Consider the following 16,963-nt stretch of genomic DNA (forward strand, 5'->3'; position numbering starts at 1 on the left):
GTACAAGTATACTTTAGCACACTTTTTGTAAAAAAAAATTCAACAAAAAACTTTATTAGTTATTCCCAAATGGACACTTGAATTTAATGGTGAGTATTTGGGTAAAACTAATCAATCAATATGCATCATGTGATGTTGATTGACTATCATTATATATAGGACCATACGCTAACAAGAACATGTAGGCATTGGGAAATAAAAATTATTGAGTTATTTTATTACTAATACAAATCCTCTTTATCATTTTTTAGTGTTCTACTTTATATTTCACCGATTACAACTTACCATATGACATTTATTACCACCTAAAGAAGAATATTATTCCAAAGAGAGATGCTACGTCTACAACATTTTTACAACATTTTCACAACAAATTACAGGTAGTTAGTTGTTATTGGTTCAAATTTGAACCTAACACGAAGATTACTTTTTTGCCCCAATAATAACAACCAATAACAACTTACCACTTAAGATTTGTTGTGAAAATGTTGTGGACATATCATTTCTCTATTCCAAAATATCTTTCTCAAGTCCATGCACATGGGCTACTATAAACAAGGTTCATTCTAACAAATTTCTCATACCAAATCTGAAAAATATAGCCTAACCTAATAACCTCTCTAGTTACGCTTGTTCCAGGTGCTATGGGTAGCAAAAGTCTTCAGCTTCACATATTCTTCTTCCCTTTCATGGGCCATGGCCACCTGATACCAATTATGGACATGGCCAAGCTATTCACGGCTCGAGGTGTTAAGGCAACGATTGTCACCACTCCTCACAACATGCCATTATTCTCCAAAACTCATGGCATCAACATTGATATCCAAATCATCAAGTTCCCGGCTACTGAGGCTCACCGGCCTGAAGGATGTGAGAATATTGACTTAGTGACTTCCCTAGAAATGGCTCACAAATTTATCAAAGCCACAAAGATGCTCCAACAAACACTAGAGCAACGCTACTACAAGAGTAACAACCTAGTTGCCTTGCTGCTGACATGTTCATTCCATGGGCAACTGATGTTGTAGCTAAATTTGGTATTCCTAGGCTTGTTTACGAGGGGACCAATTTTTTTTTCTATGGCTGCAGCCCATGCTATAGGACTATATGAACCTCACAAGAAAGTTTCATCTGATTTGGAAACTTTTGTCATTCCTAATTTTCTAGGGGAGATAAAGTTGACAAGGAAGCAACTGCTAGACACCATTCAGCTAGAAGTTGAAACGGACTTTATCAAGTTGTGGAAAGAAGCTATGGAATTAGAGCTGACAAGTTATGGGGTAGTTGTTAACTCTGAAGCACGGATGTGGCAAAATGGGTGTCGCACCCGCATCCGACGAGGGGTGCAGCGGGCGACGCCACTACCCGAGCGTCGGTGCTGCAACTAGTTTTTTTTTTTTTTTTTTTTGTTCCCGATACACGTCGATTTGGCGCCGACTCAGGCTGATTCGGTACATATCGGCCGAAACAGACCGATTCAGGCCGAAATTCAAAAAAAAAAAAAGTACAAAACACACCATTTGGCCAAAATCTTCAAGTTCTCTCTCTCTCTACATAGAGTTATACGCTGATATGAGTTTATGCTATTGTTGTTTTGTTTGAGTTTTTGTTGTTATATATGTGAAAAAAATTTGTTCTTTACACTGTTCAGTTTTGGGTATCTTGAAACTTGAGAGAGAGAGTTTTTTGAATTGGGTGGGTGTTGTAAATTATGTAATGCGTATAGGTGTGAAACTATGTAATAGAAGTGGGGTGGTTTGTACTTTCACTGCTTTGCTTTGTAGTTTGTGGAATTTGAAGGTTTATCTGAATTTCTCTCTAGTTTGAAAGCCACTAACTTGAGGTAATGATACTGATAAACGTCTATTTTGATTGTGATATGCATGGTTAATCTTTTGTCAGATTGATTTTTTTTTTTTTTTTTTTTTTTGCTTTCTTTCTAAGGTGGAGGAGTCATGGATTAAAATGAGAATTGGGGGGGGGGGGGGGGGGGGTTAAAAATTGTATGAAATAAGTTTTGTATATTGCTTTTTCTTGTTGCTGTTATTTATTTACTTATGGTTGTTAGTTTTATGTGAAAAAGTATGCTTAGCAATATATTAAAAATATAAATAAAAATACTTTTAGAATTTTTTTAATCTCCACACCTCGCCGCACCTCACCCTACTTTTTCAAAAATTGCCAAATCCCGCACCCGCACCCACACCCGCACTCACACCCGAATCCAAAAATGCACCCATGCTTCATAGGTTGTTAACAGCTTCTATGAGCTTGAGCCGACTTATGTAGATCATTTTAGGAAAGTCATGGGAAGAAAGACATGGCATATAGGTCCAGTTTCACTATGCAACAAGGATACAGAAGATAAAGCCCAAAGGGGACAGGAAGCTTCCATAGATGAAAATAAAAGTTTAAAGAGGCTTAGAGTCACACCCCAAACCCGATATCCGGATTTGTGACCATGACCAGCATGCTAATATCAAGCTTAAACCTAAAATTAACAAAAACTAACTTAACTTTTACAAAAGCTTCCTTCTATCTTTTCATTCTTGTTTCTTTACTTAAATGATATAACTTTTCACTTGACATTTAGAGCATCTACACTGTACTCAAAGAATAACATAATCCACCAATTACTCAAATTCTAAATTTCACAGAATACATCTCTTAACGCTTTAAGGTACACAACTTTCATTAGGTCCTAAAATACACAATACTACAAAGCTAAACATCAAATTGTTAATTTGGGATCTATACTTTTAAAACTAAAACCAGCTCCTTCCAAAACCCGACTAAGGCTTCTTCTGCTCCAAACTAAAACATGTTGACTGAAAAGAGTGGAAGGAGTGAGCTACACAACTCAGTAAGGGTAAGATACATAAGAATTTAATAAAAATGCATGTAAATCAAATCATTTCATATTATAAATAATCAGATAGGAGAACATCTTTTCATGCATAGTATTTTATACTATTCATAATAATAAATTATACACTCTTCATCGGAAAATAATTGTTCTCCCTTTTCTTATCAAAATAATATTACCAAAACCTTTCGGATTGAATTTCTTTCATTTTTTACAAAGTCACCAAATATAATATTGATTGTTTAAAATCATGTACACACACACACACACACACACACACACACACACACATATATATATATATATATATTCTCATTACAAAATGATCATTTTAACTTAAATTAGGTAATTGGTAACTTTGTCTTAAACTAGAAACATCTTGATGAATAAGAAAACTTTTCTTTATAAACTTCTTCTCATAAAATATTATAGCTTTCATAGTCATAAAACTTAACGCTTCATAAAGAACAGATATCTGATGACTTTAAATATAAACTTTTATTTTCATTAGAAGCTTTATCTTTATAGAACACTAAAACCTTCTCATCAAATTCTTTATCTTTAAAGCACAACAGAACTTCAGAAACTTTTATCTTTAAAGAAAATCTTTTCTTTTCATCATAAACTTCCTTTCAAGAGAGCTTTTAACTTTTCATAATGCATTTAAACAATTCATTCTATCATAATCGATAAAATAATATAGCTGCTCATAACATATTGGTTAGTCCATATCTGATAAATTTTGTACTTCGTGCATGTGCACAACAGAGAAGGCCTCATCACATTTGGGTGCCCTTGTGTGCATGATATTGTCCTCTTTGGGAGGCCTCATGGGACATCCCCTCAAGGTTTTGTTCCTCCCCACTGTCCGTACACATTGGGGAAGAGGCCTTATTCAGATTAGAGTTACAGGCACCCCCATTTCCTCCACTTTAAATGGCCAAACGAATAACATTTTTCATGGAAAACCAGTAATTTAACCCCTACTGGCCAAGTTTAGATCACCAGAGGACATAATCCGAAAACATTTCATACTCATACATCATACTAAAATTCATAGTTTGCATAACATTTCACAATAATAGCATCAATATGCTTAAATCTAATACATAAGGTTTCGAAAGCTCATGAACATATCTTTGTCTGAAACATGATTATACGTCATATCTCTAATCAACCTTTTAATGCATAATACACTTTTAAATAAACTCATGACTTACCAAATGCTCATATAACTTATCCCTTATCTAAAAGCAGAAGAACCGAAAGCTTACAGTCGAAGGAGCTTAGACTTGGGAACTGGTAACACCTAAACCAAATATCAAAACTTATTACTTATTATCATAAACTTACACATTCATCTCGAAGCCTATCTCTTAAAATCAAGGAAGTCATAATCCTACCTCAAAGAGGTTCCCCAAATACAAGATACATTCATCAACACCATGATGTACCAAACTAAAAAGAAACCCATATTCTCATATTCATATCATATCTCCAGAAGGGCCAACTTCATTTCAAAAGGTGCTTTAAGATTAGGGCAATAATGCATGCATAAACATAAAATCCTTTAAGCATGGTCATGTAACCATATACACTCGCATGGCAACATACAACATGTTGAACAAGACAACATGAAAAAGCAGTAGAATGGTTTAGAACCCCTCCTTTGAGTACTAAACCTTGAACCAAGTTATACAAAGTTTATGATATAGACATACCAAAAGATAAGCATATTAAATTATAGCTCAAAACATTCACCCTAACTTTAGAATTAAATCCTCAAAGCCAGAGTTAACAATTACTGTTTACTGGTCATTTTAGCAGCATATGCCTCATTTGTAAAATACAAATGGGCTGTCCATACACTTCCAAACGTCATGTAATTTTACAGAGCCACCTCCCTGGATGTCTAGTATATACCATATCAATTTCAGAGTCAAAGCATAAAACCATGATTTATTAAAAATCATACAAAACAACATGCTCAAATCTGTCCTGACATAATTTCATGCAACTTAGAAATTAAACCATTCTTTTTATATTGATCCAAATGCTATGAGACTACTTCCATAACAACCACATGTATCTTAGATTTCATAGGAAATATCCCTAGCATCCAAATTCATTGTATATAATTTAATACATAATTAACCATGTGTAAACACAGAATCTGTCACAGTGACAGCTTTGAAACATTTTCTTGTAAAATTATAAAATGATTGCAAATAGTCTTATTATCATATGGGGATTTTTATACACTCATTAGACATGTTAGAAAACACTTATATACAGTCATTTAACTCTTTAGAGCAAAATTAAATACAACAAAAATCTCAGCAGTAACATCAAAAGTACTCATCCTAACTTTTTCTTACATCTTTAATCATATAAAATCATTAATTAGTAAAAACCCTAATCTACCTTCAACAAATCACCAACACAGTTTCAAAGCTTCTTAAAACAGCATATATATATATAGACTTACAAATTCATGATTTTCTAATTTTACAAACCACAAATTTCAGCTTCTAACAATCATATTAGAACATAGAAGTGAAACTAAAGCAAAATATACCACCATTAAAATACCCATAACAGAAAATAAACATATATACCTACCCAACACTTAATTAAACACCAACAACTATATATCTAATAACTCAACCACTTAATATAATTTTGTACATACTTAGTATACATTATAATACAATTAGCCATTCAATCATTTATAATCTTTACAATTCTTATTCAATGGCATTGTAAAATAATATGTTTATTAAATACTCTTCTATTAATTATAAAAAGGAAAAAAAATGGCTTAAAAATAATAATTAACCACTCAAACAAATAGTTAACTATAAAGTTGGGTCGGGGGGTTATATTTAGTACAAGAAACTCAATTCAGTTATTTATATTTGTTTTGGGAGTATGCCAAACTTCACTAATTCCCAACTTTTTGAAATTGCAATGGGTCTTGAGGCTTCGGAACAACAATTCATTTGGGTTGTGAGAAAAGGCGAAAACAAGAAAGAGGAGGAAGATTGGCAATCTAAAGGATTTGAGAAAAGAATAGAAAGTAAAGGACTAATTATAAGAGGTTGGGAACCCCAAGTTTTGATTCTTGATCATGAAGTAGTTGGAGAATTTGTGACTCATTGTGGGTGGAATTTGACCTTGGAAGGAGTGAGTGCAGGAGTGCCCATGGTCATATGGCCTATGGGTGATGAGCAATTTTACAATGAGAAGTTAGTAACTCAGGTATTGAAAATTGGGATTAGTGTTGGTGCTAAGCAATGGACTAGAGTGGTAGATGGTATCAAGAGGGAAGCAATAGAGAAGGCAATGAGACAAATTTTGGTGGGTGAAGAAGTTGTTGGGTCCCAAATTATATTATCAATATATTAGCAATCTAAAATTGCAATCACACACAAGAACACAGATATTTACGTGGAAAACCCTTTCTCTTTGAAGGGAAAAACTATGGGACAAACTCCAAATAATTTCACTATTATCAAATCAATTACAATAATTTTTTGTGTATGTTTCACAGCTAAAGAAATTTTTTTCTTTTCTTTTCTTTCACACATACACTAATTATCTCTCTCAAAGGCGACAATCCTTTTTCTTTTCTGTTTTCACTATGCGGCACCCATCTTTTTTTTTTCACTGTGCGGCACCTACGTCCACCTAACACTCCTAGTATAATGAGGAATAGGAGTTTTACTCATGCAAGCCTACTTCACCTATTTCCACTTGCAATAGAAGTCTAAGTGGGCTGGATTACCATTAGGTGTCGTACACCTAACAATCTCCCCCTCCAGCCCATCGATGGGAGGAGATCTACATTCTATCTCTTCAATTCAATTTTGTGTCAATCAAGCCAACACAAGGCTTGACCTTCTTCATTATCTTCACCAATACTGAGAACACCTCATCAACGTCAATCCCTTTCATTCTCAAATAATTAATCTCATCTTGGATTTCTTTAATCCAATCCCTTGGCTCCCCCTTATCAAAAGCCCAATTATTCTTGAAGCTAACAGTATGATATTTTCCAGTAGTCCTCTTCTCATGAGGTTCAACAATCTCTAGTGGAGGATACTGCTCCCCCTGCTCAAGCCTTCTAAGATATTTCACTTCATCGTCATCCCATGTAGTCTTAACATCTTCATATTCTTCATCACCTACCACTTCCTCTTCTGAAGCACTATTAGGCAATGAGAATTTCACCCTCTTGGTTTTAACACCATTAATCCCAACACTCATCTTTGGAGTTTTCTCAAAATTTTTAATCTCATTGAACTTCTTCTTACAGGTCTTCACATGAGTCCTGTATAAACCGTAACATGCATGTCCTCTTGCAACAACCAATGGCCCCTTAGTAAATTTCCATCTTCCATTACCAAGGTGGTTACAATAACCCACTTGACTATAGCCAATATAGAAAACACATTCATCCTTAAATATGGAACATTTCGCACATCCTTCAACATCATAGCGCTACTAGCATTGGTTTCAATGCACACATCACCAATTCCCACAATTTTTGAGTAACTAGAATTACCCATCTTCACTGTACCAATGTCTCTTGCTTTATACGTGGTAAACAATCCCTTCATAGGGATAATATGGTGGGAGGTTGCAGAATCAACAATTCACTCAACATCATTATTAGCAACATGCTCACACTTTTGCTCTTCAATAGAGAGCACCACAACATCTTCATCAATCACAACAGCTCACTATCATTCTTTTAATATTTTCCTTTATTTTGTTCCTTATTCCAATGCCAACAATCTCTTCTTTAGTGACCCTTTTTTCCCACAATGGAAGCATTATCTAGTTTCCTTGAACTGAGATCTATCTCTTAATTGTGACCTACCATTGAATTTTCGATCATTAGGTCTTTTGCTTCTACCTCTACTCTTGTTCTCTGTGACAAATGCTTGATCTTGTGCATTGTCTATATTTGCATCTCTCTTACGAATCTCTTCACTTAAAATCAAATCTCGAATATCATCATATTTGAGTTTGCTTTTCCTTGCAGAATTACTCATCGCCATTCTCATGGCTTCCCAACTGTTTGGTAAAGAGGCCAAAAGTATCAATGCACGAACCTCATCATCAAATTCAATTCCCATTGTGGATAATTGATTTGTGTTTGTATTGAATTCATTCAGACTAAGCTACAGGAGTGCCTTCTGCCTTCTTCAGATTATATAACTTCTTCATCAGGTACATCTTGTTGTTAGCCGACAGCTTTTCATACATGCTAGACAAAGCCTTCATCAAATCCACTATGGTCTTTTCTTTCACAACATTATGCGCAACTGATCTTGACAGAGTTAATCAAATAACTCCTAATACCTGTCTATCAAGAAGGTTTCAGTCTTCATCCTTCATAGTTTCAGCTTTCATCCCAAAAAGAGGCAGATGCAATTTCTTCCCATAGATATAATCTTCAATCTGCATTCTCTAATAGGTAAAGTCTGTTCCATCAAATTTCTCAATTCTTGAACCCTTGCCTTCTTCTCCAGACATCGCTTCCACTCTAACCTAGCTCTGATACCAACGGTCCCAAATTATATTATCAATATATTAGCAATCTACAATAGCAATCACACACAAGAACACAAATATTTACGTGGAAAACCCTTTCTTTTTTAAGGGAAAAATTACAAGACAAATTCCGAATAATTTCACTATTATCAAATCAATTACAATAATTTTTTGTGTATGTCTCATAGATAAAGAAAAATCTCTCTTTTTTCTTTGCTCTCACACACACTAATTATCTCTCTCAAAGGCAACAATCCTTTTTCTTTTCTTTTTTCACTATGTGGCACCCACCTTTTTTTTTTTTCACTATGCGGCACCTACCTCCACCTGACACTCCTAGTATAATGAGGAATAGGAGTTTCACTTATGGAAGCCTACTTCACCTATTTCCACTTGCAATAGAAGTCTAAGAGCAATTGTAAAGTTGTGCAAAATAGAAAAAGGTGCTCATTTTACACATTTTGAGCAAAAAAACACCCACATCAATGGGTGTAAAATTGTGCATTTATGCACAATTGCTACAGCAACCGTGCATATATGCATGGTTACTGTAGCACTTGCATTTATTATTTTATTAGTTTTTTCTCTCTCTTGTCTCTGGTGCTTTCTCTCTCTCTCTCTCTCTCTCTCTCTCTCTCTCTCTTTGTTCTTGAGAAACTTGACAGAACCAGCGCCTCTCTCTTTCCATTGGTTCCCATCTTTATCGAATTGGTAAACGATCGAAGCAACCTGAGTTTAACGATCAAAGCAATCGAAGCAGAGCAATTGAATCGGTAAACGATCGGAGAATGGAAGTTTCATCCTCCTCATCGGTGGTGACAACGATCTCTCGAGCTTAACGATCGGAGCAACCTGAGCTCTGGTGTCCTCGTCCTCATTGGCTAGGGCTTCCTCTTCTTCTCTATGCTCGTGATGGGGTTCAGTGATTGCCATAGCCTTTGGTTTCTTGCTTTGATGTTGTAGAGAATGATTCAAAAACAATGAGGATTCACAATAAAGCTAAAGAGAGATTGAGGAATTGGGCTGCTACAACGAGAGGATTGTAATTATTGTTTGGTTGATGAGAAAGTGAGAGGGAGACGGATTGGGTCTGTGAGAAAGAGAGGCGGTGAGGGAGAGATGGGTTTCGGATTGGGTCTGTGAGAGAGAGGCGGTGAGAGAGAGAATAATAAAAAATGGTAAAAGAATGAGTATTTTATTGAATAAATGTGTAGAATAGATAAACTGATGTGAATGTTTTGTAAAAATGAGTGTATAAAATAGAAAAAGTAGTTTTTTTGTGCAAAATAGAAGAAAAATTTACATCAACTGATGCAGTTGCTCTAAGTGGGCTGGATTACCATTAGGTGCCGTGCACCTAACAGAAGTAGCCAAAGCTAAGGCACTCAGGGAGATGGCGGCCGTTGAAGGAGGATCACCCTACTCTGATTTGAATGCTTTAATTGAAGAATTAAGGTTGCATTGCCCTTGATTTGTGGCAATAAAAATTTCTAATATGGCTCTTTTAGTTATCAATAAATATATATATATATATATATATATATATATATATATATATATATCAAAAAGGATTTATTATACTTGTTATTCTGTGTGTGTTATTTTTATTTGCTTAGTTGTTCTTTAATAATTGTAGGACATGGTTCTAAGAATTTGGGATTGATAGTCCAATCCGAATTTATATATAATACTAAAAGTGGAAGATAAATGTCTAGTTGTCTACTATTTCTTAAGTTTCAATAATTTAACTTTAAAGTCTTTTTTTATTTATTTATTTATTATGTTTCTACTATTTCTGACTTTTACAAGAAGTCGACTTTCTATTATTAAATATTATTTATTTACTCTATTTTTTTAATTAAAAAAAACAAAAAGAAAAGTTAGGATTTCATTTTTATTGGATTGAATGCCCCCACGATTAAGATTAGCCATCCATAAGCCAAGATCAGCACCCACAATCAACTCTTCACCCAATGGCCAGGGCCGGCTTAACACCTTTGGGGGCCTTAGGTGAAAGTTTTAAGTGAGTTTTTTTTTTTTTTAAATATATTGTAATATTAATTAAATAACATTTATGTAAAAATATTTAATTTTTATTTAAAATCTATTTTTCTTGCTTTTTAAGATGCAAAATTACTAATAAGTTTTTGCATTTAAGTTTCTCTAACATTTCTTTTTCAATTGATAATATGACTAATCCACTTAATCTTTCTTGTGATATAGTATAGAATAATAAAACCTGGTTATTGCAATTTTTTCTAAAGCTGTGACCACTTTATACTTTAAAGTCTAAACCTACACAAATAAAAATTAATTTATTACAAGGTTCAATAAATTAGTATCACTATAATACAAATGAGTTGATATGAACCATCGCGCACCCTTGGTGTGGTGGTCACTCCACAAGTATAAGTGTTTGTGAGGTGTGGGGGGCAAAGGCCAGGGTTCAAGTCTTCAGGATGGAGTTTCACATACATATACACTTAGATTAAGTTAGAGTAGAAATTCTATTTTGTATATAAAAAAAAGAGTTAATATGATATACATCAAATTATTAATTGGTGTGATAATTTATAATAATTGATAAAGTAAAAGCTTGCATATATATATATATATATATATATATATATATATATTAATTTGAGTAGGTATACACTGGGTGTGGGTGTGGCCCGTGTGGGTTAGTGAGTGTGTAGTCGTGTGAGTGGGGGCCAACTATGAAATTGTTTTCCACTTTTTTAGATTATAAAATATTATATACTCAACAGTTGAGTCTTATCATTCTATCAAGTATCAAGCTATGTGCAGTGTGCATTATTACTATGTAGTGCTGTGGAGTGTGAGTAGACTGTGCAAGTGCAAGAGCAAGACCAGCGTGTTGTCCTTGTCCTATCAATGAAGTGGGTTAAAAAATTTAACTTAAAATATTAAAATTAAATAAATAGAAAACATTTCAATCTTAAATATTGGAAAGACAAAGATGGAGAGATGGGTTACCTCTGTTATGCAGGGTTGGCTGAACAAAGAATGATTAAGCTTATAGAAAAAGATCAAGAATCAAGATGAAGAAAAGAAAGGTAAGAATATAGATGGAGAGGCAGAGAGATAGAGAGATGAGAGATTTTTTCTTTTGTTTTAGAAATTTATAATCTCTACTTTTAGCATATTTCAAGACAATTACATTGTGTTATTAATGAATTTGTCTGGTATTAATTTTGATTTTAGCATATTTCAAGAATGAGTTAATAAATTTGTCTCCTAAAATTTAATTTTGTTAGCTAAATTTTGACTATTTTTTTCCCTTTAATCTTCCGCACATTAGGATACAATGGGGCATTTTTAATACATTTTATTGACCAGTAAAATGACAATTTTTTTAATTAAAATATAGGAAAAATTATACTTTACCACCCTAAACTATATCTCATGGTACACTTTGCATCATAAACTTTTCAAATGAATTTTTTGCACCCTAAACTATGACCATTGTTACATTTTGTACCTCAACGTTAAGTTTGCTATTAACTTAGATGGAAAAGTATGACAACACGTGAAAGGCCTAATTTCCCCTCTTTTCAATGCTTTAAAAGCAAAAGATAAATTATGTTTTACCACCTAAACTATATTCCTTATTACACTATAAATTTTGAATTTTCATTCAAGTTAACAGTAAATGTAACGGTAGGGTGTAAAGTGTAACAATTGTCATAGTTTAAGGTGCAAAATGTGCATTTGAAAAGTTTAGGGTGCAAAATGTAATATGAGATATAGTTTAGGGTGGTAAAGTGTAATTTTCCTATATATATATATATATATATAAAAGTGAGAGCCTTTTTTTATTTGGGGGTCTTAGGCGATTGCATAAATTGTATCTATTGTTCAGCCGACCTTGCCAATGGCTACTCAACTCCACCCACGATCAATTTTGGCTATTGCGCTTCAACGACACCTATCCCAAATGCTTCTATCAATTATCAAAGAAGAGACATGAGATAAAGGGGGAGAGCTAATGAGAGGGGTAATCTAAGAGAGAGAATGATTTGTTAAAAAAAAAAAAATTGGACATATTTTTTGCTGGAGCTGTCCAATTGGCTTTCATAATTTTACTTGATTGATAGATATGAACGTAATGAGTTAATAATGACTGATTGGGATATTACTTCCAAGAAGCGCCCGTGGCCTAATGGATAAGGCGTCTGACTTCTAATCAGGCGATTGTGGGTTCGAGTCCCACCGGGCGTGTCCTGTTTTCAGTTATGTGTTTTTTTAACTGTCCCTCTCCCACTCCAAACTCTGCTGCAGTAACAACTCGTTAACTCTCCCACTCTCCCACTCTACCTACCTACCTACCGACCCTCTATATACGAAAACCCATTTCGTCTGTTAATTCAACCAATCACCCTCACCAGATCAGGACACCCCCCCCCCCAAAAAAAGAAAAAAAAGTGCACCACCACTCTCTCGCTCCCTCTCTCTCTGTATTTTTTTTTTTTTTTTTCAATTTTTGATCATACAAATCAATCAGACTCAAATCGCACCCGAGCAGTGTACACCATTTTGTCTTCTCTCTCTCTCTCTCTCATTCATTTTTCCTGCTACAACAACAACTTCGCTTACTTTGTGTTGTGTTTGTGGTGCCCAATCAAATGCCTATGGCTTCCTCTCCTCCTCTTTCAGTTTCGGCTCCTCTCTCTCTCCCTCTCCCTCTCCCTCGCGCTCTTCAACGCCCCTTCGTCTTCTCGCCCAACCCGACCCGACCCGCCTCATTCCCTTTCCATTCCCGCACCTTCCCTAGGGTTCCATCTCCATCTCCTCATCTCCCTCTCAAGCTTCTCTGCTCGCGCGAATCCAAAGGTACTCTCTCTCTGTCTGATTCAACCTATTTTGTTGCCTTTGATTTATGATTATGCATGTGAATATTAGTTACTGCTCTCTGTTTGGTTTCCGAGAAAACAAAAAAAGAAAGACAAACTTGTAGATCATATTGCATTTCTCTGCTGCTGCTAAACCTTTGATTAAAAGAAGTCTTAGTTGTAATCTTTACTTTCTTTTCATCTTTCTTGCTGTCTAATCGTGTGCCATGATCATTGGTAACTGGATCGAAATCGTAAAGTCGTAGAACTGTGAACTGAAGATTGAGATTAAAATTTAGCAAGAAACTAGGCCAATGAGCTCGGAGTTCTTTCTCTAGTAGGAACAGATTGGAGGATTAGTAGTTTAGGGTTCAAGATCCGCCTTGTGCATGTGTATCTTGTCAATAAGAAAAAAAAAAGTCGAAACGAATGGATCAAGATTAAACTGCCTTGAATCGAAAGAATTGCGAATTGATATTTGGAAGGTGCTTTTTTATACTGCTTTTATTTTTGTTTTCTTTTTATTTTTCCTTCTCAAAATATATTCACCTTGCCTTTGGATTTTGGTACATGATCCACACTTCATTTCAAAAACAGTTCATTTCGACCATTTCATGGTTCGGATTTAATTTTCTGCATCTAACAATGTATAGATTGACACATCAATGATGTGACTGGCCGTACGCTTTTTTCTTTGGGAAATCTAACCTGGACCATGAAATGGATCAAATGGACAGTATTTGAAACGGAGAGGATCATTTTCCTTGGATTGGATTGTTTTGTAATGAATAAATGAAGTAATGTGAATCTATATGTGGCGAATTGATAATAGAATTCTCAAAATGCTTCTCTTGAAGTCACACAAGTAGGGCTTAAAATGACATGTTGCCCAACTTTTAATTAGAACTGTGAACATAAAAGATTTGAAGGACCAATCAGGGTGAGACCCAAGACATCCTGGGTTTGATCCCCACAAGAGTTCCCTTGGATTACCTGATACACGGTTCTAGCGGGTGGGGCGTGTATCCTTGGTTTACTTCCCAAGGGATGGGTCCAAAGTGCCCTGCCTTGCTGAGGTTCTACATAATCTACATCATAAAATAAATAAATGAATAAAAGGTTTAAATGGAATAGTTGATTCAATTTTATAGGAAATTTTTACAAATATAACAGTTTGTGAAAATATGATTTTTAAACTGTATATTGTGTCCTATTTGTTGGTCCAATTGTTTGTGGATGGTGGATTCAATCTCAGGGGAAAAAAAGCAATATAATTTTTGCTTGTGATACAGCAAAGGTATATATGGTGAGGGGATCAAGTAATGCATGCAATGGTTTATTAAATCAGGATGCCTTTATTGGAGATTTCTTAGATACAGAAATAGGAAGACCGCTGTCAGTTTACATTTTGGATTTCATCAGTCATCGGATATTTGGATGTTAGGTTTTCAATTTAAACTTCATTTTCATATAACACTTGTAGTTATCTTTCGGAACTCCATATGACACTATCCTAAGAACTTAAAAAAGCAATGGATTATTACATGCTAGATTTTCAAATCTACAATTTATAAGGTGGAATGATGTTGCATGTATTAGCTAATGCATGTTTGATTTGGTTTCCTTTTTCATTTTCAAAAATTTTAATGGTTCAGTTAGTCAATTATATTGGATTGGTGTGGATCTCTCTCTCTCTCTCTCATTTATATTTATCTATAAAGATGAGCAATATTTGTTTTTGGCTTTATCCCTGTTTTCTCATATCTGTCTCCATTAGAAATAAAGTAATAATTCTTGTTGAATTCTTTCTTCTGGAAAAGATATTGGTGAGAATGTTCCTTTGGGTCTTCGATCCATAAAATTATTGCTCCCTATTGTGGATGTACTTCCTTCATATGTTAATTGTTTGAGTTGATTGATAGTTATAATTTTCATTCACAAATCTGGTGTTTCTCTTGTATTTTTCCCGTGTATTAGGGTTGTTCCTTTTGTGCGTTTTCAATGAATCAATTAATCATAAAAAAAATGTTAATTAGTATCTCTCTTGAAATGGATTTCCCAGTTTTCTTATTTCTATTTCCTATAGTTCTCCTCACTTTATTTTTCTGTCATTTGTTAAACTCTGGTATATTATATCTGTTTGAATTCTGAATTTGGATTCCTTGGGTGAGATCTGAATGCATTTGAGAGAACAAAGGAAGAATAGCAACCTTTTTGGTAACTAAAGAGCAGCAACTGAGGGTGATGGGATCATTGATTTTTTCTGCATCTTGTATAATTCCTCAATAAATGTGTTAGATTAGATCATGATTTGCCAAAAAAATTTCCACTCACATAAGGTATGACATTTTTGAGAGTGAGAAATATATCTCTCTGCTTTGAGTGTTTTCTGCCTGCAATATTGAATGTGTACTCAAGGCAATGATACATGCTGCCTTGACGCATCTGTGGTTTGGTATACTGCTTCTATTACTTAGAGTAGCTTTTTTCTGAAATGTAGGTGAGGCTAATGAGACACAAAGATTAAAACATTGGATGTCCCTCCTGACAATATAATGTTAATATGTGCAGCTCCAGTTACAAAAGAATCGTGGGAGAAGTCGATTCTGAAGAGTGAAATCCCTGTCCTTGTTGAATTTTATGCGAGTTGGTGTGGCCCTTGCAGGATGGTCCACCGGGTGATTGATGAGATTTCAGCAGAGTATTCTGGGAAACTTAAATGCTTTGTGCTCAACACTGATAATGACTCAGAGATCGCTGAGGACTACGAAATTAAGGCTGTACCTGTGGTTTTGCTGTTTAAGGATGGGGAGAAACGTGATTCTGTGGTAGGTACCATGCCAAAGGAGTTCTATGTGGCTGCCATTGAGAGGGTGCTGAAATCTTAATCGTAGTTCAGTGCATGACTAGAAGCTTTAAGCAAAGTCAAATCAATTTTCCGTAAGTACCATAATATTTGAATAACTCGAATCTTTCAATGGGTGTCACTACTGTGGCTGTATATATGTTAGATGTTTGCTTACCGGATAACTCACATAGGTGCTGGACTGTTGGAATATGTCATCACTGTGATGGTGATGTTCTTCTCCCTTTTCAGATTTTCATATTTTTTGGTTGAAGAACTGGCTTGAGCTTTTGAAACTACATTTTGTAGATACAGGTCGTTTCTTTCTTTCAGTTTTGTAAATCTGAACGGCATTAAGTTCCTATGCACAAGTTCTGATTGGAACTTTTCAAAGGTTGAAAGTGATCATATTTGGCAATTGTTTTCCTACTCTCCTTAGTGGATCTGGAATTTAAACCTTCTTGATTGGCTTGCAGAAAGTAATTTGATTTCCTATGGAATATCATTCTTTTGAAGTCACTTGTTACTCTAGTGTAATTAGGTTTTAGAGTTTTACTTGTTAGTCTCAATCTAAGAAGTAATTATTCAGAGCTTGTCAAGTTTATGATCTAGTCTGTCTTGCTTTAACAACCATGTGAAACTTATGAGGCATCCACTTCCTTCTCCCATGAGACCTCTGGCATCCATGAAGAAATGTAAATATTATATAAGCATTAACATTAAGGAAGATGACATCAAATCATGCTCCTCTTATTAGCTGGTTCAATATACGAGTAGTATTTTTTCTTCCCAATAAAAGAAAAAGGAAAATATAAGATTAACTTATAATAGACATGA

At 34.6% G+C, this 16,963-nt stretch overlaps 1 protein-coding gene, 1 non-coding gene and 1 pseudogene across 2 annotated transcripts; all 3 read left to right on the forward strand.

Moving 5' to 3' along the window:
• Positions 1-644: 644 nt before the first annotated feature.
• LOC142644310 (scopoletin glucosyltransferase-like) lies at positions 645-6,274 on the forward strand (annotated as a pseudogene).
• Positions 6,275-12,597: 6,323 nt separating this feature from the next.
• Positions 12,598-12,670, forward strand: TRNAR-UCU (transfer RNA arginine (anticodon UCU)). Its single transcript has one exon. It is a non-coding gene; the product is annotated as a tRNA-Arg (tRNA).
• Positions 12,671-12,723: 53 nt separating this feature from the next.
• Positions 12,724-16,555, forward strand: LOC142642262 (thioredoxin M3, chloroplastic). Its single transcript, XM_075816597.1, has 2 exons — positions 12,724-13,282; positions 15,853-16,555. Exons 1-2 carry the CDS (start codon positions 13,075-13,077, stop codon positions 16,167-16,169), a joined length of 525 nt encoding a protein of 174 aa, XP_075672712.1. The 5' UTR covers positions 12,724-13,074; the 3' UTR covers positions 16,170-16,555.
• The last annotated feature ends 408 nt before the right edge of the window (positions 16,556-16,963 follow it).

This window comes from Castanea sativa, chromosome 7, assembly GCF_040712315.1.
Source record: "Castanea sativa cultivar Marrone di Chiusa Pesio chromosome 7, ASM4071231v1".
Taxonomy (NCBI): domain Eukaryota; kingdom Viridiplantae; phylum Streptophyta; class Magnoliopsida; order Fagales; family Fagaceae; genus Castanea; species Castanea sativa.

What these genes read in the sequence shown, in the direction of transcription:
- LOC142642262 (XM_075816597.1), top strand. Translation starts at nt 13,075, where the DNA reads ATGCCTATGGCTTCCTCTCCTCCTCTTTCAGTTTCGGCTCCTCTCTCT. An exon ending in CTGCTCGCGCGAATCCAAAG is followed by an intron (nt 13,283 to 15,852) that starts GTACTCTCTCTC and finishes TAATATGTGCAG; the next exon opens with CTCCAGTTACAAAAGAATCG.